We start from the raw sequence: 26,344 nt of genomic DNA, 5'->3' as shown, positions 1-26,344 counted from the left end.
ATTTACAACAGCTAGGTCATGGAAGCAACCTAAGTGCCCATCAACAGACGAATGGATGAAGAAGTTGTGGTACATATATACAATGGAATATTACTCAGCCATAAAAGGGAACGAAATTGGGTTATTTGTTGAGACGTGGATGGATCTAGAGACTGTCATACAGAGTGAAGTCAGAAAGAGAAAAACCAATATCGTATGTTAACGCATATATTTGGAACCTAGAAAAATGGTACAGATGAACCGGTTTGCAGGGCAGAAATTGAGACACAGATGTAGAGAACAAACATATGGACACCAAGGGGGGAAAGCTGTGTGGGGGTGGGTGTGGTGGTGTAATGAACTGGGCGATTGGGATTGACATGTATACACTGATGTGTATAAAACTGATGACTAATAAGAACCTGCTGTATAAAAAATAAATAAAATTCTAAAAAAAAAGAAACTAAATGTGAACATAAATATAATCTACTAATTTGCTGATTATTAATTCATTCACTCATTCAGTTGACATCTAGTGAGCATCCCTCATACTCTGTGCCTGGTACTATACTTGGCGTGGGGATGCAAAGATGATCAAGACCATCTCTAACCTCAACATGCTCACAAATTTGTGAAAGAAAAACACATGTAAACAAGGAACTGGTATACAGTGACAGAAGAGAAATTTTCACAAGAGACACGGGACGCATAAAGGTACGTGAAGCATAATGTAGTTTTGTATCTCTGCTATTAAGTCTTGACCCAGATCAGCTAAAAACTATATTTATGTGGTTTGGGGAAATATCTGTGTATTTACACACAAAGCCTTCAAAAAGTAAAGGCTAATGTTCAGAATAGAATGGAAAATTGGCCATGAACTCCAATTCTGTTTTGTATGCCTACTCCCAAGACTAATGAGGTTATTATTTTATTTAAGAGCATTCTTCCTTGATTAGTGCCATCTATTGTAATGGGTAAATAAAATGTATTTGAATTGTCATAAGCCTTGATTGCTATGGACCAAAGCCAGTGTTATTAGACAGAAAGTGACACATATAAAAATACTGCACAGAGTCCTAGTTTGATTTGGAAATAAAAGGTTATCCCGTTGTCCATCAAAAATAGTGGAAAGAAGTAAAATTGAAGTCTTCCAATGAGTACTTCGATAATTGACTAAAATAATAAGCATAACAAATATGGGGTTGATTTTGGTATCCATTATTTTCACTGAGGCCAGGGGTGAGGTGATAGGGCCCCAAACATTAGACACCAGCATGTCAATTCCTAGGGTTAGGAGCTAAAGCCACATGGGCCACATGGGAGTAGGTTTTGCTAGGTGTAAAATGTTTATTCCAAGGCATCTTCCTTTTCTCACTCACTCTGGGGGTGATAAACGTGTATTTGTGAGATAGACCATGGTTAGGAGCAGATCTGTGTTAAATCAAAAAACTGACTCCTATGTCATTCTGTTGTAAAATAGAAATAATTTACAAAGACTTTAAATATACTCCAATGTCTCTAACAAATCTCAGGTCAGGCAGAAAAAAATACATTAGGTTGATTTATAAAGTATTTAGGTAGGGCTTCCCTGGTGGCGCAGTGGTTGGGGGTCCGTCTGCCGATGCAGGGGACAGGGGTTCTTGCCCCGGTCTGGGAGGATCCCGCATGCTGCGGAGCGGCTGGGCCCGTGAGCCATGGCCGCTGAGCCTGCGAGTCCAGAGCCTGTGCTCCGCAACGGGAGAGGCCACAACAGTGAGAGGCCCACGTACCGCAAAAAAAAAAAAGAAAGTATTTAGGTAACTTTAATAACATGTACCTGGAATGATAAAATTTATCAATTTAATTCCTACTATCATAAGAATTCTGAATACTTGTTTTTAACTTGGTTGCCCATAGCTTGTAAATGAGTTACATCACGTTTTGGCCCATATATTCAACACATCTAATCCATAATTAGTTAGACATTAATTTTTTTTTACTAAGGTCACTCTGAATTTAAGAATAGTAACAAACTTTTAATGTATCCTTACAAATGACAAAGTAACCAATTAAATGGATGTTATAATTAAATAATCACAAAACTAAACTGTACATTATCCCATAACTCAAAATTACTAATTCAAAACTATCCTCTTTGATTGAGGGGAATCTCTCACTGAAGATTGAAAAGAAGTTTTCTCTTAGGACAGTCACAAAGTACTTTTCAATGGAAGCTCTCCCTCTGTCTGTCTGTCAGTGTGCTTTCTTTTTAGGGGGAGAGAAGAAACAAAGACTGGAAGAAAAGACTATAAAGGAAAGATGCTTTTAATGGCTCTAAAATAAACTCTAAATAAACAGACTTTAAAGTACCAATAGTTAGTTTTCATTCATTCTCTCATACCACTGAAGCCAACAAGTATGAACACTGACAAGCAATGAGAACTTTTATTCAGGTTGGCTTAAACATTAAACCAAGTTAGATATCAAGGTAGACTCTGAGATTACAATGGTTTGACTGTATATGACTCAAGTGGTAAAGAAAGTATAAAGTGGGTTATTGTATTTACTGGGCACTACTTGCATCCTGCTAAACTAAGACTAAGGATAGTTTAAGAACTCTACACCAAAAATAACCTGCATTCTCCGGTGGCTATAACCGCTCATATGGAAGTGTAAGGCTCCTTCTTAACTCTTCTTTTGATTATATCTTTCAATTGAAAAGAAAAGAGTTAAAATGAGCATAGGTGTAACTAACTTACATATTAATAGCTTCTCAAAGTGTAGTTTTATTTTGTGAAACAAATGAAAATAAATTCCCACAGAATTCCTACCCTCCTAACCTACCCGCCACCCCCACCCCCTGTCCCTGGGAATAGTTACTATAGACCCTTCCTATCACTAAAAACTCTATTACAATGATACTTTTCATTTGCACCAGACAGAAATGAGCTAACAAGCACGATGCAAGAGCTTATCTGCTCAAACATTTAAACATTTCTATTACTTTGCAGAATTACTGTTACTGAGATTCCCAATCCTTCCAAAGACCATCTCCTAGGTTACATGCCCTACATAAGGAATACATGCCCCTTGTAAATAACCCTCTTGAGTTAGCTGACCTTACTTTTACTTGAATTCTACCTAGGGTTCTGGAAAAATAAATTTAATGTAAAAGAAGTTATACTTAATACATCTTAAATATAGTGTCTCATATTTTAAATTTGTATTTGTGTATTTACTGTTGTTCCCCTCACCTCCATAACTTCTGTTTCTTAGGGGAGGACGTCTAGTTGGTGGAATTTTCATAACCACACCAAGCTCCATGCTCTCTGAAACCATATAAAAACTGTTCTGCATCAGGTAATATCAAATAAGAATCCTCAAATGACACATTCCCTCTACTTATTATCACCCTGATGTAAGATGTCTTCAGTAATTTTTGTCTTGGATTTAAATAGGCAGTTCTCTGTAAGCCTTCTACATTATGTCTTTGGAAAACAGTACAGCATTCCTTTCTTCCTCTTAGTTGCCCATTACTGAACATGGGCAAAGGCTTCCAATAAGACATTATTCTAAACCTGAAACAAAGAAGACATCTAAATAACTGCAAAATGATAGAATAATTACATTCCCTAATATTTCCCCCAAACCATCATTTTCTAAGTCTGCTTCTATGAAAAAGAAGCTCGTCGCAACAATACTGGGTGAGGAGAAGCATCACACAGAGAAAAAGAGGTTAAAACATTCAAATGCAAAACTGCCGGGTGCAACCATAACAAAGCGTGTGCATTCAAGAGAACATTCGAGAAGTAGTCGGGGCGGTATTAACATATCCTAAGTATTCCAAACAACTAGCCTGGTCATTAGTTTAATGTTCATATCCGTCAAAGTAGGAGGCTGCCCCCCAATTCCCACCCTCTATCGCTTTCCACTATTCGTTTCAGCATTTTAATAGACACACACTTGCCTCCCACCAGCGTGTACGGTGTCCGGTTTAAATAGGCTTATCTCTATCCTTAGCCTGTCCTGGAATTATGTCTAAAACTCAGTCCTGGTAGCTTTTAGAATTAGAAATCCAATTGGAAAGTGCTGTTAGTTTGGCGACTCCAAAACCTCTTTTCAAAATTTAGTTTGATCTTCCAACTATCTTTCCAACACATCAAAGATAAACAGTCCAACTTAGTATATAGTTCCTTTGAGTCTGCATTGTAAACACTGATACGGACATGCTGCCGAACCTGAAAAACTTTCTGAGCTCTCCGCTGAGCCGAAGTGAAAAAGACAGGGTCTATCAAAATCAACAGCCTAATTAACCCAAAACCTGCATCTCCAAAAGGGTCCCTTTCCCTTTCCACTCGGTTTGCGGTGAGTTAAAGAAGTCCTCTCCAACTTTTTCATCCTGATGAAGCTATCGAGGTCAGGAAGCCCCTCACTTTCAAGGCATCCAAGCCCAACTCGGAGAAACAAACGGGAAGCCAGGGGGCCAGTGAGAAGAGGTCCCCAGCCCCTCGCTCCTGCCCTTTCCAAGATCCCCGCGCTTCGGCCAGACCCTCCAGCCTGCGCGTTCTCCTAGAAGATGTCTCATTACATAATCCCCTTTCCTTAGAGTCACCCACAGAGTCACGGGGGCTCAGGCGATCCCCCGTCTCCCACTCCGCCCTTAGGAAGCTCGGCTGAGTGCACCCGGGGAGCGGCGGCCGGCTGTCCCGACTCACCCGGCGCCGCGACCCGGACCCACTCCCCCTCTCCTCACCCAGGCGGGGCGGGGCCGCGCCTCCACCGCACGCCCCCCGGGTCCCCGCTCAGACCCGGGTCCCCAGCCCCCGCGGGGTCCCCCGTCACAGTCGCTGTTCCAGCCCCTCTCGGGGTCCCCCAACACACCTGCTGTCCCAAGCCCTCTCGGGATCCCCTTGCCGCTGAGAGCCGCTGTCCTTGCCCATTTCAGGGTACCCTCCCTTGAGAACCACTGTCCTGGCTCCTCTGGGGGTGCCTCTTCAGACCCACTTTTCTAGCCCTTCTGGGGGTCCCCTCCCTTCACACCCGCTCTGTCCCAAGTCCTCTCGGGGTCCCCCTCTCAGACCCGCGGGGCCGGCCCCTCTGGGGATCTCCTCTCCACAGTCCAGACTGTCAAACCCACTCCCGGAACTCCCCTCACTCGGGTCCTCGCCGACCCCACTCCGCCCTGGGTCCCCTCGCCCCGACTCATTCTGTCACCTCTCCGCGCCCCGGTGCTCTCACCTCAGACCTTCTGTCACCACCCCGGGCCCGGAGTCGCCGCCGCCGCTTCCTCTCCCACACTTGTTACCGAGTCGCTCTTCTGCCGCTTGTTCCCCGGTGGATCCCCGGGTCCAGTCGTTGAGTGTCGGGTCCGGCCGCGCGGAACCTCCGCCCGCGGTCTTCGCGTCGGGTCCCGCTCTCTCACGTAGGTCCCCACAGCCGCCGCCGCCACCACCGGGAGCCACACGGACCCTCCCGCGGCCGCCGCTGCTGCTGTCCGAGGTGCGGCTCCTGCCAGGGGTGGCCAATCGCACCCGATTGCGCCGAGCGCGCTCCGCCCCGCCGTCCCAGCCCGCCCGCCCCCTGCCCCCGACCACGCCCCCAGCCAGGCTCCGATAGGCTCTCTACTGACCTTCCCTGATCGTGGGGAGCAGACCTGGGGCCGGATATAGGTACTTGATTGGAGGTGCCTGGGACGCCGAGCTGTCGATGGCGCCCGAGGATTGGCGAAGTTGAAGGTGGGCGGTGCGGGACGGGGCGGGGTTTCCTCAGATGCGGAAGAGCTTGCAACTTCAGTTACCCACTGGCCCGCCTCGGGTGCGGTCTGCCTTGTTTGTGCTGAGGTGGGGTCAAAGTTCATGGCACTCCTCACTGAGCCTTTACATTTCTTGGGAGACTCCCAGAGGCCGAGGCCCTCTGGGACTCCCTGGGACCACCATGTTAGAGCCTTTGAGGTCCCCATTCCCCCGTTAGACCTGGCACAGCTTTCTAAGTAATTCTGCCATAAATTAATAATGGCATTTATTTACTCAGGACTTGTAAATTTCCTGGATTTAAAGTCTTTTATATCTTTGGCAAGGGAGTTGCCCTTACTTGCACTGCGTTCAAGAGACGTTAGTTTGATGCTGTTGGGGGAAAAAAATCTATGTACTAGATGCATACTTAGCACACTTAGGCATTCAACACTGACGGGGCACATTTTGATAGGTACAAGGACAAAACTTAAGAAGTACTCACTTTGTGGGTTATAATCATTTTGACAAGTAGGAACAGGAACTGTGTGGTAGGGGAACCCTTGTTAGCTTTAGCAAGGCTTCAGTAAGCCTGTTCAACATATTCTTTTTCAGGGCCACAGGAAATGATTTTAATGATTTTGTGGGAACTAGTGGCCAAAGTATAATGAACTTTGACCCAAGTGCAACTCGTGATAACCAGAGACCCATCTTGATCCAAGCTGCAAGATGGAGCTTGCCAGGGGTGAAAGTGCATGGTGTTAACTCGGAGCCATTCTTTATATATTTTTTGTGAAACTGGATATGTTGATTAAATCAATACTGGAAACTGAAAACTGCTACCTTCACCCCTAAATCCTAAAGTTTATGAACTTTGTGAAGACATTGTTTCACTTCAGGAACACAGTTTGTTCCTAAGCATTGTCAGATGTATGCAGGACTTAGCTCTTAGAAAACTTTCCATCATTAACTCTTTTTTAACTCCTGCTAACAAAATTTGTGTTCTAAACACTATTCATGTTTTTCCTAGTGTTTTAAAATCATACCCATTCCAATTAAGATGCTCCCCTTTAAGATTTGAGTGTTAGGGTATGTAGAGAGGGCCTGTAGAAGAGTGCTGGCAGTACTTCCTCTAAAATGAATTTGGATGTAGATGTCTCCTGAGCGATGTGACTGAGTGCCATTTTGGGAAGGGATGTAGAGTGATTTTAAGGTGGTAAAAAGGGTACTTGGTTTTAAGGGAACTTGATTTTTACAGACTGTCCAAAATCATATTAGACAACTATAAAAGTTGGGTAAGACTAAAGTCATGAGAGAATTTTTTTGACTAGGTCCTCATCCTTTACTGAGTGTTGATGCTACCAGTTGCAATATGGACAGAAGAAATGGGGTAGATTTTCACAATGCAAGTATTCAGTTCTGTCTAGTCATATAAAAAAAATGCGTGATCATTAACAGATGTTATTTGCAGCCAAGAAGACAAGATGTGGGACTTCCCTGGTGGCTCAGTGGATAAGACTCCATGCTCACAAGCAGGGGGCCCGGGTTCGATCCCTGGTCAGGGAACTAGATCCGACGTGCATGCTGCAACTAAGAGTTCACATGCCACAACTAAGGAGCCCATGTGCCGCAACTAAGACCCTGTGCAACCAAATAAATAAATAAATATTTTTTAAAAAGAAGACAAAATGTAAGCAAGATAAAAATGCCAGTGTCTTGAAAGGAAACCAATTAGCAATGATATCAACTCTTTTTTTAAAAAATCGATATATCATTGTATTGATGAACTCTCATTTTTAAAATGTTGGTGCTTGGTTTGGTCTATGATTATTGCTATTGATGGAAACGCAAGTTGGTCAAGATAGTCGATTACAAATAATTTAGACGTGACCTAACAGCGTAAAGAAAATGACTTCATCCTTTGGACAAGAGATAGCTTTGAAATTCTAGTTTAAATGTTGACGGTGGACCCACAGGGAGCCATGAGAATGCCTCTTATTTAGCATTGCAGCATTCCATTCTGAAAATTCTTGAGTTTTGTTGGGAGGAAGAATCCCTCACAAGTACAGGCAAGATTTTAATTACAACAAGGTAGAAAATAAGAAATGTTAAAATAAACGGGATGAGAATATATTTTTTCACTTTGAGGAGACTCTGTGGGGGCCAATTCAGAGATAAATTTGGTCACAAAGGATCTGAGAATGACAATACTGGGTTCCAGTCTGGCTTTTACATCTGTGTTCAAGTTTACTGCTTGTACGTTACTTTTTGTTTTTCTATGGAGACTTGGATGCAACGTAAAGAGTAGGGTTACTTTGGACAAACCATTAACCATCTCTGGGCCCTTTTATCCCTTTTCTTGCTACACACACCAAGACAAAGGACATCCTCAATTTGTTCATTAAGCAAAGCTTATAACACCGTGTCCCCTTCTACTCAGAGATAATCACACAAATTAATTCATGCAGATATTCAACTCTCTTGTTTTCCAAGTTACCAGCTAGCACCTTCCTTTCCTGAGCCTAATTAACTTTCTGCAGGCAAATGTTCCACTTGCTCAGTTGAGAGTTGGTTAGCAAGTTATTGGATTGGGGAAAACCACCTTTTAAAAAATTTATATTCTGAGAAATATGAGGCAGCTGTACTGTAGAGGACCTGGGTCTGAGAGTCTAAACAAGGCAGCCTGGACGCTTTTTTTTTTTTTTAAAGGCAATTGACAACTCTTTTCTTATCTGTAAAGTCGGGATAATACCGTATTGAACAAACCTACACAAAAAGAAAGGACTCCCACAGACTGGGAAAATACAGTTATGCTGACCCCAGGATGGAGTATTAGCAGACTCGTTTTTATTTTAGTTCTTAACAAAGCTCTCATCAGTCAGGGGAGGAGCCACGCTCCTTTTCTTCAGGATGATTACACGAACTCTAAATGTCTAGGTTTCCCGACCTATAAATGGGATGGTTCATGTCGTTCACCTGTTTAAATTAAAGAGACCACCTCCACCTGCCAAGAGCCCTTCAAATCTTCTGCCTCCCAAGTCCCTTAAAAAAAAAAAAACCTCTTTAGTTTTGGCTCCAGGCGGCGCCTAGCGGCTGTTTTCGGAAGTGGCCTCTGAGCTTCGGGGTCCTTGCCGCGGTTGGGCCTACCCAAGGATTTGCCTAACTCCAGAGAGCCTGTCTCCGCCTTTCTCCGCTACCCGTTGAGGATTTTAAAGACGGCGATGAAGGAGATGGGGTTAAGGCGAAGGGGGCGTCAGGCGGCCTCTCTACTCCCTCTAGGATAGCAGAGTCAGGCGGTCCTCGGGCAGCTCCCGACCCGGAAGTCGCCGCCGGCGCGAGGTCCCCGTTGCCGAGAGCGAGCGCGCGGGGCGGAGCTTGGCGAAGACGGGGAACGGGTAGCTGCGGCTCCGGCTCTTCGAGTTGGCGGCTCCCTCGGGCGCTGCCTCGCGGACGTGGAGTCCGCAGGGCGCGCGTCCGCGGATCCCGGGTGGCACGCTCAGCTGCGGGCAGAGGCGACATGAGTGCTGCGGGGCTGTTAGCTCCAGCTCCGGCCCCAGCTGGAGCGCCGCCGGCTCCGGAGTACTACCCCGAGGAGGACGAAGAGCTGGAGAGCGCCGAGGATGACGAGCGCAGCTGCCGGGGCCGCGAGTCGGACGAAGGTACGTTTTCCCGCGGGCCGGACAACCCCGGGCGGGGATGGGACAGCAGTGGGAGGGGGTGGGGCTGCCTGGGAGAGGGGCGGGGCGACCTCTGGGGTTTGGGGGCGGCTAGAGGGGCCGCCGGGAGGAGCGCGGCTCCCGGAAGTTATCCCGACAGGTGCTGTGGAAGGCGAAGCCCTGAGGACGTTTTATCCCAACAGTTATGCGGAGAAGGGCCTTAAGAAGCTGTTGTCAGAGCTGTAGGTCCCTTTAAGATTCTGCCCCTCTTCCCCCAGCTGTCTCTGAACCTCAGGTCTTCACTGGTTGGAATGAGAAAGCCATTCATTGGGTCCACGGAGTACTCCTCTCTATTTAGTTCCTGAGAGGCTCAGAGCAAAGCCCGGTTTAGCTTTCTAGTTACCAAGGCGCCTCTCGCCCCCTACCCTGGGGAAATGCTTAAGTCAGCCCTACTTTGGGCAGTGCGGGACAGGTTGGTTAAAAGTACGAGGGCTGGAACCAGGCAAATCGAATTAGGTGTAAATTTGGCTCACTGAACCCAGCTTAATATTAGACAATTTATAATACTTAGCTTTCCGAGCCCCACTTTCGCCAACTGCAGTGAGGCTGTCAGTAGTACCTACTTACTAGCGTAGGTGCGAGAATAAAATGAGATATAGGCGTAAAGCATGTGGCTTGGTCCTTGGTCTAATACTCAGTTTTCACCATTGGGGAAACAGGCACGCGGTTGGGGGGTGGGAGATAGGGATTTGCTTAATGGTCCTCAGGTGTTGTGTTTTCAGTTCCACACTCTTTACATTATGATTATTGCCTCTGAGAGCCTGGCTTTTCAAACTGGGCTTTATAAGCTTGGTAAGTTTGAGGAACACTGGAATGGAGGAAGGAGCTGGCTGCAGGAGGAGAAAGATGAGGAAACACGAAAGGGCGAGAGAGAAGAAAAGAGGAGATAAAAAGAGATGAACATATGGGTGAACAAAATAGGGCCGTGGAATAAAAGCTAGGCCAGCTGTTTGGAATCAGGAGTATGTTTTATTCATCTCAGTTCCCCAAGTGCCAAGTACTGTGGCTGGCTGGCACGTGACTGCTCTGGGTCGGCTTCTTCACTGAAGGAGGGGGAAAGGTAGGTGGAGGATTGAGTCTGCAACAACCTTTAAAAAGTCAGCTGTGGGCTTCCCTGGTGGCGCAGTGGTTGGGAGTCCGCCTGCCTATGCAGGGGACACGGGTTCGTGCCCCGGTCCGGGAAGATCCTACATGCCACGGAGCGGCTGGGCCCGTGAGCCATGGCCGCTGAGCCTGCGAGTCCGGAGCCTGTGCTCCACAACGGGAGAGGCCACAACAGTGAGAGGCCTGCGTACTGCAAAAAAAAAAAAAAAAAAAAAAAAGTCATATGTATGTGAAGATACAAAATTGAAGAAATGAATTACAATCTGGTTAAACTACATTTGAAGACAAGGCTTAACCAGAGAATTTGAATGTGAATCACTTGTACTGTTTTTTAATGCCCACAAGGGGGAGTAGTGAAGCAAAAATTGATTTTTGTTCCCCCCCCTCAAGTAGGGCTGTTGAAGTTAGGTAGACACTCCAGCCGTTTGCTTATTCTAAAAACAATGTTTACGTAGAGGATGGACTTGAGGACACGGGGAGGGGGAAGGGTAAGCTGGGACGAAGTGAGAGAGTGGCATGGACATATATACACTACCAAATGTAAAATAGATAGCTAGTGGGAAGCAGCCGCATAGCGCAGGGAGATCAGCTCGCTGATTTGTGACCACCCAGAGGGGTGGGATAGGGAGGGTGGGAGGGAGACACATGAGGGAGGGGATATGGGGATATATGTATATGTATAGCTGATTCACTTGTTATACAGCAGAAAGTAACACAACATTTTAAAGCATTTATACTCCAATAAAGATGTTAAAAAAATTAAAAACAATGTTTAAAGTGTTCTGAAACAGTTTCTGTTTGATCTTCTTGTCTTGTTCCCTCTCCCTTTGAAAATATTTCGGTTATTAGAGTTCCTTTAATTGTTTTGGATTCTCCTTTGTATATATGATGTAAAATCCTTTAGGGGTTCAAACTGGCATTTACCAGAAGAGAATGTACATATTAGGTTGTTTAGGAGTAGTGAGCAGGGCTTGCTGCCTGTAGTTTTCCAGTCTTAACACCCACATATCCTTTAACTGAACTGCCAGCGTTGTTCCTTCTGAAGTCGCAGCCTTGACTGTGACCACCTGTGTCTTATGCACTCTGTTCTCTGGCTGCACTTCAGATAAAGGCAGGCTCTTTGGATAAATCTGGCTGTGTACAAGTTGGAAATGGCGTTTTCTTTTCTGAAGTAATTAGATGTAATATTTTTCATTGATGGCCTGCATTGAGTATAAATTCATTTTATAGAAGTTTGTGAAGTGTCACTGTGTCAGGTGATACCAACTCTACGAATTACGATTTTAACAAATCTTCCCTAATTTTTTACACAGACACTGAGGATGCTAGCGAAACTGACCTGGCAAAGCATGATGAAGAAGACTATGTAGAAATGAAGGAACAGTGAGTATGGTTTTTACATTTCTTCTTTGGAATACAGAATTGACAAGGGCATCTTTAATAGGGATTTCGTATGTATGGTTTTCACGTAGTGCTTCCAAAGACCATGCATATGTGTGCAATTTCCCCCCTTTAAATTTGTCACATTTAATCACTCTTCCTGTGATAAGAATCTTTTGAGGGAAGGCTAGAAAGAATCTGGAGGGAAATATTCCTGGGAAATAAGGCCATGTAACAGGAGAGAACCCTTGCCTTTTTTTTTTTTTTTTTTTTTAATGTGAAGACCACTGCCCAGAGGGGGGAAATGGTGTTTCACAGCTCCTTGGTTCTTAGATGGGCGTGACCCCTGAGCACTGACTACTAGCTGGACGGCGACGCCCGGAGAGCTCAGGGAGACCAGGATTGGAGAGCAGGGCTCCTGACTCCTCCAGTGCCCTTTCCCCTTACCCGCATCCGCACCCAGGCCTCCAGCAGAGCCACACTTCAGAGAAACTAAAACCACTCCCTCTAATCGGAAACTTATGGGCAAGACAGTGTAACAGAGATCTGATAAGTATGTGTGGAATGTATTTTGAGGATCTTGATTCTGTTTTTTAAATTCTTTACCATCAAACTGGATGATCCACATTCCTTTCCTTATAGAATGTTTTCCGTATACACGAATGTTTTGTGACCATCATCTGGATTCTGTCATCCTTTTCACGCTTTGGAGTCCAAAGGGGAAGCTCAGCTAGATCTGCCCAGTGCCAAATAAAGGATTGCTTTAATAATTGATGTGATTTTTCTCACAGCTTCAGCCCTGAAACTGTGCTGGCTTTTTATTTTACTTGTACTCTCTCCAGGCTTCTTACTGACTTACCTGGACCCATTTGAGATGTATTTTTACATACCTATTCTTTTTCCAAATCTGAATTTTGTTGTTGTTGTTTACTTCTTGAATCTGTTAATACTCTCTTTCAAAGACCGAGTAAGAATTCAAAGACGTAGTCTGGCACACTCACTGTGGTGGAAAATTACGGAAAATTAAACACCATTTCCCCCCTCTGGCCAGTGGTCTTCACATTAAAAAAAAAAAAATTAAATATTGGGTTCCAAATACTGACTTCCTGTGTGCAGCTTACTCATCCTTTCCCTCTCCTATACTTGGTGTGTTTAAGTGAACGTACCCCTTAATATTTGATGGTGTAGAAAATAATTTTGATTAAAATTGAATGCTCTATGTGATTCAAGATGAGCATTGAAAGCATCAGCATTCTCCCTAAAAGAATCAGGCCTTGAGACTTCCCTGGTGGTCCAGTGGTTAAGACTCCACTCTTCCAATGCGGGGGACACGGTTCCATCCCTTATCAGGGAAATAAGATCCCACATGCTGGGCAACGCAGCCAAAACAAAAAACAAAAAAGGCCTTCCGTGTAATTCTCAGATTCTGCCTACTCTTCCTCAGCCTGTAGACAGACAGGTTGTGTTTGCAGCCCTTACTGGAGTAATTGAGAGGCTGTTGTGCCAGTTACCTGTTGGACTGGTTGCAAGTCCTGTTTCTGTCACTGTGAAATTGGGGTTTTTTTTTTTTGCGGTACGCGGGCCTCTCACTGTTGTGGCCTCTCCTGTTGCGGAGCACAGGCTCCGGACGCGCAGGCTCAGCAGCCATGGCTCACGGGCCCAGCCGCTCCGCGGCATGTGGGATCTTCCCAGACCAGGGCACGAACCCGTGTCCCCTGCATCGGCAGGCGGACTCTCAACCACTGCGCCACCAGGGAATCCCAGGGGGTGTTTTTCTGGTAGAAGCGAAAATATTGCTGAAACGTGACTGACGTGTGAAATCCACCATTCAAACAGACTTACCAGGGTATATAATTGCCTATAATCCATTCAGCATGAGGGGGATGAAAACATGCCAGGTTCTTTTGCTTTGTGTGTACTGTGTGTTCTTATCCCACTGGGGCTGCAAGTAAATCCTGCATTTTAACTTTTGTTACTGAATTGCTGTCATTTCTCTGATCATAAAAGAGAAGTGTTTTTAAAAATGACGTGAAGGTTTATTAACGTAGTGCTTACACAGCAGTGCTATCCATATAGAAAAATATGCTGGAAGCATAGTCTTACTTCTTTGGAACTTATGATCTGATTGTAGAGTTGATATGAGACCTGCATTTAACACTTTTTACGTTTTCGTTTTCGTGTGTATGTCACGCTTCTGAATCCCCAAGAAAATGGCTTCACACTTCCAGTCTTTCTGTGTGTGTTCTTGCCTAACTGTGTTTATCATTGTCATTTATTTATTTAAACTTGCATGTCTTCGTATTTGTAGATTTTAGACTGATTCTCTAAAGGTGAGAGAACACCGGAGAATCTGCAAAGCTGGGATACCATTCAAACCACAGAATCCTTGTCCCTTTCTGATCCCTTTAGCTGTGGGCACATTTTAAACCACCAGCAGACTTTAGTTTTCTCTCTCCCTAAGGGACATTAATGACATTTCCATAAAAGCCCAGGTAATTTCTGCATGTAGATTATTATTGAATTGGGTATTGGATGTTTTTGTCTCTGAGTGTGGCTTTCCTTTTTTTTTTTTTTACAGGATGTATCAGGATAAATTGGCTTCTCTCAAGAGACAGTTGCAACAACTGCAAGAAGGTTGGTGTGTGATTTAATCCTTCTTTCCTAAACATACTTCCTAATATCACACACCTTTGAAATCTGGGTATTTCACTTCTCAGTGAAGTGGGAGTGATTTAAAATTTGGTCTGGCTGATTTTAGCAGTCAGTAAAGTGGCAGTTTTCAGACTTTTTTTGCAATCTCAGTTAAGGCCTTCTGCAGAGCAAGAACTGGAAACTGCCATGCCTAAAGCTGGCTGTTTTTAGGAGAGATGCTGTTACTAAGGATAAATATAATTGTACTGTTCTTTCTAAACGGAATGCTAACGAGCTGTGGGTCGTTCTCACCGTGTTTTCTCTTTTTACTTTGTAAACTACAAGTGGGTCGTGTCTTGTCCAAGGCTGTTTGCTGTCAGAGGCAGTTCAGCACTGGGTGAAGAGCACAGACTCTCCATTCCTGTCGTGGGCTTGAATCCCACCTGCACTCCTTTCTAGAAATTTGAAATTGGGCATTTCACTGTCTCTTGCTTAATTTGTCTTGGGCATTTCACTGTCTCTTGCTTAAATTGTCTTCTAATCTGTGAAATGAAGAAACTAGAGGCAGGTGAGATTGTGTGTGAGGGGCGACCAGCACCGCTGGGCACCCGGTGACAGCCCAGCGTCGGTGGCTGCTGTCAGTAGCTCTTCGGCTTGCTTCTGTGGGGTCCCCGGCACTGAAACTGCTTCTCCATGAGGTACTTCCATTGCTTGGAGCAGCCCATCTTATATTGATTTCTCCTTCATAGTGAAACATGTTCCTGTGACTTGCAATCACACACCTTTGTTTTAGTTTTTCTTCCGATGGTAATGGAAGTATTGCCAGAGAAAGAAATACGTCCTACTCTAGCAGGTCTGTAAGGTGTGCCTGGCAGGGTTGAGTGGGGGATTTTGAAAAAGATACCATTAATATAGCCCACTGGGGACTTCCTTGGTGGCGCAGTGGTTAAGAATCCGCCTGCCAATGCAGGGGACACAGGTTCGAGCCCTGGTCTGGAAAGATCCCACATGCTGCGGAGCAGCTAAGCCGGTGCGCCACAACTACTGAGCCTGCACTTTAGATCCTACGAGCCACAACTACTGAGCCTGTGCTCCACAACAAGAGAAGCCACCACAATGCGAAACCTGTGCACCGCAACAAAGAGTAGTCCCTGCTTGCCGCAACTAGAGAAAGCCCGCACACGGCAACGAAGACCCAACGCAGCCAAAAATTAATTAATTAATTAATAATAAAAAATATGTATATATAGCCCACTGAAGCATTGTCATCCGAAGACACTTCCCACGCTAACTGGGACCCTCATTATTAGTTGCTCAGGGAAGAGCCATTTGCTCAGATGCTGTACTGAGCTGTCCAGTAATGTCACTAGCCACACGCGGCTATTTAAATTTAATTAAATAAATTTAACAATTCCGTTCCTGGCTTGCACTAGCCCCATTTCACGTGCTCATAGCCACATGTGACTCGGGGCTGTCATACTGGACAGGCAAAGTAGACCATTTCCACCGTCGCACAGCAGGTTCCACTGGGTGGCACTGATGCAGACCTTACTGAGGGAGGCTGAGCTTTCTCCAGGAAAGGGGGGCCCACAGGCCGAAGCGAGCAGCGATGGATGAGCGTCGCTGGTGGATGGGTGCAGCTTTCTCCTACTCCTCGCTTGCTAGGGGGTCTTAAAGCCACCGGTTGGGGTTTCTGCTCTGCATCTTGCTTGGGAACCAAGTTACCTCTACTCACGGGTGCCTTTCCGTGGTGTGTGTTTTACTCTAATGTTATTTAAAACATTCTGTGTCGGTGCTAGAAAACCAAAATGTAGAGCAGTTTGATCGTCATAGTAACTATTTTGTAAATCTCAATCAGGTACATTACAGGAATATCAGAAGAGGATGAAAAAACTAGATCAGCAGTACAAAGAGAGGATACGAAATGCAGGTGAGGCCCTCTCTTAACTGGAAATAAATCCTCGTCAAATTTTCCTCCTTTGGCTGATCATCGATTGGGACGTAATGTGGCCAGAAGAGCCATTCTCCAAAACATGTTTCAGCTATCCCATTGTGGGGCGAGTTTGGGGGAAGAGAGACTCCAAAGCTGCACTTATGTAGGACTGTTCATCTTCTTCCCCAGTGAGTGGCCTTAGGCTGCTGTCCTTTCACTTTCCGATCCATTGACTTTCCAGCTTTCTGTGGATGGAACCCTTCTTTGTTTCCTCCAGTGAGTAGATGCCCATGTCCATCAAGGCACAGAAAAGGAGCTGCAGGGAAGGTGGGCGATAGAGCTGCTGTGGCGACCCAGCACCCCTCTCCCTGCCCCTCTCTAAGTTCCTGAGGCATCTCCTCAGGCATCTTTAAAATCCTCAGCCTTCTTCCTGGAGCCCCTTTTCAGCAGGGAAAGGGGGTGGTGCTGTCGAGGCTGAGGTCCCAGGTTGAGGGCTTCCTCCCATCCCTTAAGGGCTTAAGCCTTTTAGCACGCTTCTGCTCTTGGAGCCTCAGTTTCCCCATTTGGAGAGAGCGCTGCTAATATCTCGTGGAACTGGTTTGAGATGTAAGGAGGGAAAGAAAATTGATGTGAGCCATTTCTTTTAAGTGAGAACTGCAGGGTGAGTGTTGATTTGTCTTTCTGAATTCTACTCTCAATCCTGTGCTCGGTGTCTTTCATAAACATCCCCACCACCCCTGCCCCCAGGTGAAAATGCAGAGGGGCTCCTGAATCAGTCACACCTTGAGCTTCAAAAAGCACATTTCGTGTGGAGCTGATCCACCTGCTCTTGTTGTGTCTGGCGTCTGGCTGCTTTGAAACAGCCACCACCTCCGAGAGTGCTACGTGTCGCTTGACTTGCTGGTGCAGAGGTGAAGTCTCCGAATGGCGCAGACTTCAGATACCTGGCCCGTTCACACGGGTACGGGTCTGCAGCAGTCAGGAGTGAGTGTGTTGGGCTGGGTGCACTTGGGCTCGTGTGCCTCACGGTTCCCGGTGCCAAGGTGATGAGGATTTCTGGGGGTTAGAAAATAGTGAGTGGCTGGTCCGTTTTCCTCAATTTTCTCATTCAGCAGTTGATGGATGTCTAGATTCTTCATCTCGAGTTCTTGAAACTCTCAAGGTTTTATGTGTGACTGTGCATATGTGCTCTTTTATGGCGGGATGGATCCATAGGATCCTTCGGGTCTGCAAAGGAGACCATGGTTAGATGGGAACAGTACCCCCTGGAGTTACCGCTCCACCAACAGTCTTTGTGGACCGTTTGCAGCAGCTCAGATGTCACCCCGAAAAGAAGCCGTGGACCTGTTTGGTTCCACATGCTCAGTGTGCACAGGACCTTAGAGTCGAGAGGTCGGGGAGCTGCTGAGTAAACAGGCGCTGATCTGCCGCGCAGTGGGTGCTCAGTAAGCTGCTGATACCGGGCAGTGGATACTCCGAGGTGTCTGAGAGGGGCTTGGTGAGCGAAGGGGCCTCAGAAAAGGCCTCAAGGAGGAGGCTGCAGTAGTCTGAAACACTGAGTTGCGGTCAGAGACCAGAGGACATCGCAGATGGAGGCCTGGGTGTGAGCAGAGCCGCAGGAGGGCTCGGGACCTCTGCACTCTGAAAGCTTGGGGAATGCCCTTCCTCACCACGCAGAGCCCTGTGCGAGGGGCTTTAAAAATATCCATGTTGCCTCTGCTTCTGGAGTAACTGCATTGCTCCTTCTCCCTGCCCTGCAGGACTGCTGAGGGTGTGTACTGAGTGGAAGAAGGGCTAGCTTCTAGCTCTTACTGGTTTCGCCAGGGCAGTTTGGTTCCTGCTCGCTTTCACCCTTGGGCAGAGCTGCCAGAGCGCATTCTGTTCCGGGTCAGATTTTAACTAGACATGCATGCTTCTCGCATCCTACCCCTTCACATATATCAGCAGCTTACTGACGGAAACATTTTCTCCTTGCAGCCGTGTTTTCAGAAAGCAATTACTGCTTCTAAATGAATCCTAACGTCACTGTCTAGAAAGGTGGCATAGCCTGGTGAATCTAATTGCATGTTTTATCTCTTTCAGAACTCTTCCTCCAGCTGGAAGTAAGTACCACGGGTCTTCTGGGCTTGCAGGCTCTTTCTGAGACTGGAATCTTGCTCTCCCAACCGATCCAATGGCCTTTCCTTCCATTACCACATAGACAGCTGGGAAGCCCCCCGGAAGCCTCCATCAGTGTTCTGTTTGACTAAAGGACATTTGGTCTCAGTTCAGAAATTCCATCTATTCGTTTGTTGGTTGGGCAGCTTCTGCTTATCACAGAGGGGCTAGGGGATACTCACACTTGACCGCTTTCTTGTGGACGCTTATCTCACATTAAAGCCATTTGGGAGTATGTCTGAATTACAATGGCCTAATAGTTTGTTATATTGGTCCTCAAAGCAGCCTGGTCTCTGAATTGGCTCCGTTTTACAGCTGAAACCCTGGTTGGGTCGGAAAGATGGATTAAGATCTTTCACTCAGCAGACGTCTGAGTGCTGGTTGCATGTGAGGTGCGGCGCTACAGGCAGAGATGAGGGCTGGAATCTTGGGTAATGTGCTTGCTCCCGGGAGGCTGGTGTGTGTGTGTGGGGTGCGGCGGGGTCATAGTTTATCAAAGCCGCGTTATGAGAGACGGTGTTAGGACTGAAGTCAGTGCCACACACGCGGCCACAGCCCAGGGGGTCACAGGGTCCACAGCCGTAGCCCACCAGGAGCCCCCTTGTTCTTCACTTAATGCAACAGTGAGATTTGGAAAATGGATGCGTACGCATTTATTTTACTCAGTATAATTTCAGGGTTTGGGTACCTCGGGATTCAGGCACCTAAGAAGTGATCCTCTCCTCTCATTGGCCTTTATCTTACTGTAAGCATCAAAAAAAAATAGAGTAACTCAGGCCGTCTTGACTTGGTATCCTGTAACTATTTTAAATATAGGTATTTCATCTGGAATGTACTATTTTCTTCGAAATTGTGTCTTCAAGAGGGTTTATTTACTGTTTCTGAGAAACTTACATTCTGTTTTCACATATAATCCATAAAATATAAGATGTGGAAGAGAGGAAATAGATCTGATTCACAAGTGAGGTATGCACATAAAAACCAGAAGTGTGGTTCAGTTTCACGCATTCGTTGGAAAACTTGCTCCCAGACACCCTGTTTCTGAAAGTTGGTGTGTTGACTGCAGCTGTTTCTCTTCTTTCTAGTAAACGTATTTCCTCTGTGCTTGTGCACAGAGCCAGGCTTTGTGTTGGAGCCCTGGCTGCCAGGGTCATGTAGCCTCAGCCTGTGTTTCTCTTTTGCTCAGACTGAACAAGTGGAAAGAAATTACATCAAAGAAAAGAAGGCGGCAGTGAAGGAATTTGAAGACAAGAAGGTTGAGCTGAAAGAGAACCTGATTGCCGAGCTAGAAGAAAAGAAGAAAATGATTGAAAATGAAAAGCTAACGATGGAACTGACTGGAGGTATGAAAGCACCACAGAGCAGGGTCCTGGGAGACCTGAGGGGGACCCTGGGGGGAGGGCGGTGCTCCAGTGCTGACTCCTGTTGGTTCCTCAGCAGAACAGAGTGAGCTGAAAGGAGGGTGGGCTTTCATACGGTGGGTCAGAGTTCTAGCTCTGTCTTGTATTGGCTGTGTGACTTCAGTCAAGCCACTTAACCCCTCTGAGCCAGTTTCCCCCTCTGTAAAATGGGGCTGATCATATCTTATCTCACAAGACTGTGGTTAGAAATACGAGTGCCTAGTACAGGGCCCTGTACATAACAGACGCTGGGTAAATTAAAGGGTAGATCTTTAATAGTGACTGCAACTTCAGGCTTATGCTTTATTTAATGTAATTCCTGGGTCGACTGCCATTCCTATCTTGGTTATATTCACAAATTACCCTGGTCCCTCTGTGGTGGTAGGAATCCCTCTGCTTGTTTTTTTCGTTCTACCTTCATTATGGAAAAAGCATTGTCTTCCTTTGACCTGGGTGTGAGAACAGAGGCTTTGGCTGTGTCATCTGTGCTGTTAGATCCCTTCGCCCCAGGTGTTACTGTGAACATTTCAGAAAGAGTTGTTACCATTTCAGCTGGGAGAGCTAAACTGAACTGTTCTCTTGTAAAGGCAGGAAAGTTACGTTAGACTCGGAGCCAGTCCCTCCCTAGCCTTCTAGGATTCAGTCATCCGCATATGGGAACTCGGCAGGTTGTAGGCAAGTTTAAGGGAGAGGCAATATGGGCTGCCTCTTCTGTTGCCATATGTAGACCAACAATGCTGAGAAGGGTACAGGATGGGAATTGGCTTGAACTAGCTATTTTGGAACTTGGCAAAATTTCTTTCCATCAGCAAATATCGCAAAGCACGTCAGTGGTGAGTTTGTCACTTGGGTATGTAAGTGACATGCCTTCGGCACACCCCAAAATTTCACTCTTATAATCATGTTCAGAAGGTCCTGGGGTTCTGGCATGTCTGATTTTTGTTGGGGTCCTTAAGAAATACATTGTTGTTATGTAAGTCCTTGGGGCTGACTTTGAAACTAAAAGTAACAGTTAAGAGCTGTATTTCCCCTTTGGTATTTCTGGTGCTGTTAGCTAACATGGACCTCCCATTGACACAAACTTCTAGCTCCAGTCCCCACGATGCACTGATGATCGTGTGGTTGCGTCTAAAGTAGGGGTCTGACTCTTGAAAAATCTCTCTTCTGATACACCGTCCTCATTGAAAGACTTGGCAAAAGGAATGAATTCCTTGCAGACCACTGACAGTGGCTCAGAAATGTGTTTTGGTGAGAATGGATGCTGAAACAGCATCTTCAGAACAGCACCGTCTTATTCTTGTTGAAATGTTTTTTTAATTAAACTGCAAGCACATTGGTACCTTGTCCGGTCCCAGTCGGTGTGCCTGTTTTCTGACCTGCACACCATCTTCTCCGACGGTGGCTCCGGCTGGCATTGACGCCTCATCGCTTTCCGTTAGAGCCACCAGATGCTCAGAGCCTTCATTAGGCTGGTGGGAAATATTGTCAGTTTATAGCTGCTCCCTTTCCATCTGCGGGGAAGGCTGTCATCACCTCACCTGTGATTTGGCAGCCTAATTATTGACAAGCGATAGACGTTGTTTGGCCAGGCAGTTTTACAGCTGGAATCTTAACAGGGACAGTAGGCATCCTCAGTGACTTGAGCGGCCAAACCTGCCAGGGTAGAAAAGACAAATAAATGCAGGGAAGTCATTTGTGATGCAGTAAAATAGATTACAGAAGTGCTTAAAGCTATAGCCATGGGCATTAAAGGTACCGATGTCCTTCCTCAAGCCGTTTGGTACCCTTGGTATGGAAAGCACTGCCAAGGTAATGATGGAGCGCCTAAAGAGAAGGCACTGGAGCTAGAAGGATAATGAGCGCTTCCACAGATGGTGCTGTTACGGTGTCGACTTAAAGGTCTGGTTTCCTTCCTCTCACCGAGTGACTGATTTCACTTCTGTGGATTGATGCCCAGTATCAGTGTTGCCTAGCTCTGCCCAGAAAACATACTTCCTAAAATCTCCTTCTCCAATTCAACATGAAGATCTCTTGAAAAACAAAGTGGAGTACGAGGCCGATGAGAAGCTTAAACCAGATAACACATTCGAAACAGGCGTACCCAGTGACCTGCTCTGTCCAAACAGGATTTCCGCCTTTCCAGCCATCTGTGGGAATTGGTGGGACGTTCTCTTCACCGCCTGAACCACTGGTGGAGAACCTGGGACAGCTGGGTTGTGCAGGCAGAAAGGTGTACTGTCAGCAGAGGAACTGGGATGGATTATAGGTCGGTGATTCCCCCACCTTGAATGTGTGTGTGAGTCAGCCGGGGGTCTTGATAAAATGCAGATTCTGGTTCAGGGGGTCTGGGGTGGAGCCAGTGATCCTGCTTTTCTAACCACCTCTCCGGGGCTGGTGATGCTGTTGGTCAGACCACACTTGGAGTAGTGAGGTTATAGGTAGAATTACCTGAGGGTGACTTTTCTCTGCAGTTGAGGCCACGGTTCTCAGTAACCTCAGTAATCAACGAGAGCTTCATGAGCTTGAAAACGTGGGGCACTCTATCATTTTTAGTTCATGTGTCCTCTTACCTTACGCCAGCCACCTTTTCTCCTTTCTGCCAACCGCCCGACTAACTGCCACTTCATCTTTAAGTTCTTGCCTCACCAGGGGCATCTTTCAACCTTCAGGCCCCTGTGGAAGTTATTCATGACCTCAGTAAAGCCTGTGAGGTTCCTTTAGAAGATACTGGATTCAGGGGACTTCCCTGGTGGCGCAGTGGTTAAGAATCTGCCTGCCAGTGCAGGGGACACAGGTTCGAGCCCTGGTGCAGGAAGATCCCACATGCCGCAGAGCAACGAATCCCATGCGCCCCGTGGGAGCGCTACTGAGCCTGCGCTCTAAAGCCCACAAGCCGCAACTACTGAAGCCCACGTGCCTGGAGCCTGTGCTCTGCAACAAGAGAAGCCACCGCAATGCGAAACCTGCACACCGCAACGAAGGGTAGCCCCTGCTCGCTGCAACTAGAGAAAGCCCGCGCACAGCAACGAAGACCCAATGCAGCCATAAATAAGTAAATAAATAGTTAAAAAAAAAAAGATGTTACTGGATTCATAGTGGGAGGCATGAGTAATGATAATATCAAATAGAAGCTCTGAGTGTTTACATCGAGCCAGGTATAATATAAAAATACTACAGCTGCCGCTGAAGGCTGACAGATGTGGTTGAATCCCAGCCCAGACGTGAACTTGGTTCTGTGGTGGAGTTTTGTCATTTGGCAAGGACACGATAGATCCCGCTGTGGAGGTTTGGTGTAGAGGTGAGAGGAGATGGTGCCCCGAGTGGCTGGCACGCAGAGTGTGCACTAAGGGCTGGGGAAGCTGTGACCTCATTGAGCTCCTGAGACTCCTGTGATGACTTGGCGGGGCAGGAGTGCAGGAACGGAGCCATTTGCTCCAGTGCCCCAGTGAGGTGGTGCTTAAGCCAGACTTGGGCCCCAAGCGTGTTCTCTTAACCACCGCATTATACTGACTCTAAATCCTGTGGACTCATGTGGTCCAAGTGCTTCACAGAATGAGGTTGATAGGGAAGTCTCTGTCCTCGAGGAGCTCATGTCCTCATAGTTACAAGACTGAGACGGTTTCCATGCCTTCCCCAGTGTGAGGTAGTTTTGAGAGAGGGGGATCCTAAATAAATGAAGGTAAAGATGTGTCAAGCTGGTTTTCACTGATTGTAAAACATCAAGAGGCACATGTGGTTATACAGGAGCAGATTCACCGGAACAGGTGCCCGTGAGCAGGAAGTCAAGGCGAGGATAAGAGGCCCCGCACAAATGTCAGGGGAGGGAGGATGGAAGAGGGGACCTGGATTTGGGGTGGGATGGGCTTGTCCCCACGATGTTCCTTCTTGATGATGCTGTTGTGGAATCCAGGCCATTGAATGGGGTTGAGGATGCAGAGCGGTGGGCCTTGATCAGTTCACTCTTGAAATGCACCTGTGTTACGAGCAGCTGTGGCCTAATGGAAATTGGTCCCTTCGTTCCTACCCTGGTTTGGCCCCTGATGACCTAACCCTGATTTTTATCCACACCCCCCACCCCACCCCCCACTTCAGGTCCCTGTTTGTGGTCACCATGCAGCCTGGATTTGTGATGTTGCCATTAGAGTGGGGTGTCCTGGGGTTTGGTCCTGGCCTTCAGTCCAGCCCCGTGGCTCGCTGCCCCTGGTTTGGGGGTAATTGCCCATCGGCTGCAGTGTCGGCTCTGCTGAGGCTTTTCTGTCACATTCTTACTTAAAAGGATGTTCCTTTGAATCCCTGCAACTAATTTTTTTTTTTTCAGTAGCTAAACAAGTGTGAGTTTGTTTTCATGGTGCAAGTATGTTAAAGTGAAGCTTTTACTGCATCTGTGCCCTGTAGGCGGGTGGGCTATTGGAGTGAATGACTCTGCCTTGAGAAGTGCAGAGCCAAAAGCCAGCCAGTACCCCATAGTTGTGTGTTAAAAGGTAATTAGCGTTATCAGGACTATGTCTCCATAGGGCTGTGGCTTAGTACTGCCTCATCCTGCGCTCCCATTTCTTAGCCAGCGGGCCCATCTGGAGAGCAGACCAGTAGGATTTACACGATTCAAGGCCACATATACACAGTGGTGTGGAGGGGAGTTGTGCACCTGGTCTCATCGCTTGCTTGGTGTTTTCTGTCACGAATGCTCCCCTGCCTCTGGTTTAATTGTTGGACGTTCAGTTAGATTCTGCACATTTTATCCCCACTTATTCACAGGAAGCAAACCTAAAAATAGTCCTCTGGATCAGGGAGGCTTTCTGGTTGAAGCCAGTTGGAGATGCTTTGTGCTTGGTGCATGATGTCCGAGAGGAAGCTATTTCCTGCTGGAGTGCCTTCTCCAGGGTGGCCACACTCCAAGGTCTGAGTTTCAGTTCCAGAAGTTTGGTTTTTGTCAGTGCACCTAGATTGAGCCCTTGGGGCTCCTGGCCAAACTTCCAGGAGACAGATGTTAATAAACCCAGCCTGACATATATACAATGGAATATTACTTAGCCATAAAAAAATGAAATTGAGTTATTTGTAGTGAGGTGGATGGACCTAGAGTCTGTCATACAGAATGAAGTAAGTCAGAAAAACAAATACCGTATGCTAAGACATATATATGGATTCTAAACAAAAAAAAAGGTTCTAAAGAACCTAGGGAGCAGGACAGGAATAAAGACACATGTAGAGAATGGACTTGAGGACACGGGGAGGGGGAAGGGTAAGCTGGGACGAAGTGAGAGAGTGGCATGGACACATATACACTACCAAATGTAAAATAGATAGCTAGTGGGAAGCAGCCGCATAGCATAGGGAGATCAGCTCGATGCTTTGTGACCGCCTAGAGGGGTGGGATAGGGAGGGTGGGAGGGAGACACAAGAGGGATGAGATATGGGGATATATGTATATGTATAGCTGATTCACTTTGTTATAAAGCAGAAACTACCACACCATTGTAAAGCAATTATACTCCAATAAAGATGTTAAAAATAAATAAAAAATAAACCCAGCCTGCCAGCCTGTTTCTTCTGGTGAGAAATAGAATTTCCAGGCCCACTCAAACCCAGGTGGTCAGCACATCCCATCTTTCTATGAAAAAATCGTCCGTAGAAGCCGACCATGCATATCTGGCTGGGATTGGAACAAAGTGAGTTAAGTAGGTAATCTTACTGTGTAGTTCCGGGCTGTGATACTTACATGTTGCTCTTCCCCTTGAATCACATCCTCCACCTGGACCCCTGGCCAGGACTGCTCCCTCCTCACTCACTCTCCTGGCTGGTGATGGGGACGTGCTAATTAATTTTAGCGGCTCCTTCAGAGCACCTTCCTTGTGCTGAAGTAGTCTTTTGGGTAAACTGATTAGGTTATTACCGTGACTAGACCAATAATGTGGATTGATTTTCACCATCTCATGCGGAGAATTCAATTATGCTTTCTGCTTTGTGAGTGATGGAGTTATTTTTTTCTGAGTTTTTTGGCCATGGTCAGACCGGCTTTTTCCCACATCCTTTCATCTCTACCTTTGCTTGCTTCCATCATGCATCTCCCACCCCTGGAGGGTAGGGCACACTTGGTGCCTTTTCTCTGGTGCTCTTTGGTCTTCCAAATTAGGTCTGAATGTTGCAAGCCTCACTGTTGACATTACTTTCCTTCAGGTGTATCACTTCTGTTCCAGCTGTTTGTGCCTTGACTTTTTTTTTTTTTTTTTTTGTGCCTTGACTTTTCAAAAAGATCTTTGTATGATTTTTTTCCTGGCTAACAACATGATAATAAAAACTAGCATTGATTGAACTCTTATTATGCCAGGCACTATG

At 46.3% G+C, this 26,344-nt stretch overlaps 2 protein-coding genes across 13 annotated transcripts in view; one reads left to right on the top strand and one right to left on the bottom strand.

Moving 5' to 3' along the window:
- TAOK3 (TAO kinase 3) overlaps window positions 1-5,475 on the bottom strand; it is a 186,428-nt gene extending 180,953 nt beyond the window's left edge. For both annotated transcript variants that reach the window (XM_022598028.3, XM_022598027.3), the window contains exon 1: window positions 5,197-5,475. The gene's annotated coding sequence lies outside the window, so the exon portion shown is untranslated. The remainder of the gene's footprint in view (window positions 1-5,196) is intronic.
- A 3,580-nt stretch (window positions 5,476-9,055) lies between these two features.
- SUDS3 (SIN3A corepressor complex component SDS3) overlaps window positions 9,056-26,344 on the top strand; it is a 91,980-nt gene continuing 74,691 nt past the window's right edge. For 6 of the 11 annotated variants that reach the window (XR_016387495.1, XR_016387493.1, XR_016387494.1 and 3 more), the window contains exons 1-7: window positions 9,058-9,346; window positions 9,547-9,585; window positions 11,821-11,890; window positions 14,466-14,521; window positions 16,377-16,448; window positions 18,534-18,553; window positions 19,795-19,951. Coding sequence is in view for 5 of the 11 variants with exons in the window: in XM_089894502.1 (XP_089750628.1) it covers window positions 9,205-9,346; window positions 9,547-9,585; window positions 11,821-11,890; window positions 14,466-14,521; window positions 16,377-16,448; window positions 18,534-18,553; window positions 19,795-19,951 (556 nt within the window). In the remaining 6 variants the exon portion in view is untranslated. Of the gene's footprint in view, window positions 9,347-9,546; window positions 9,586-11,820; window positions 11,891-14,465; window positions 14,522-16,376; window positions 16,449-18,533; window positions 18,554-19,794; window positions 19,952-26,344 lie in introns of all 11 variants that reach the window. The other 5 variants (XR_016387491.1, XM_089894501.1, XM_089894503.1 and 2 more) reach the window with 4 other exon arrangements.

This window comes from Delphinapterus leucas, chromosome 14, assembly GCF_059928025.1.
Source record: "Delphinapterus leucas isolate spDelLeu-1000000601 "Yukka" chromosome 14, BTC_Dleu_Yukka2, whole genome shotgun sequence".
NCBI classification, from domain to species: Eukaryota; Metazoa; Chordata; class Mammalia; order Artiodactyla; family Monodontidae; genus Delphinapterus; species Delphinapterus leucas.
The sequence above is the reverse complement of the archived record's forward strand: the minus strand, read 5'-3'. Positions and strand labels throughout refer to the sequence as shown.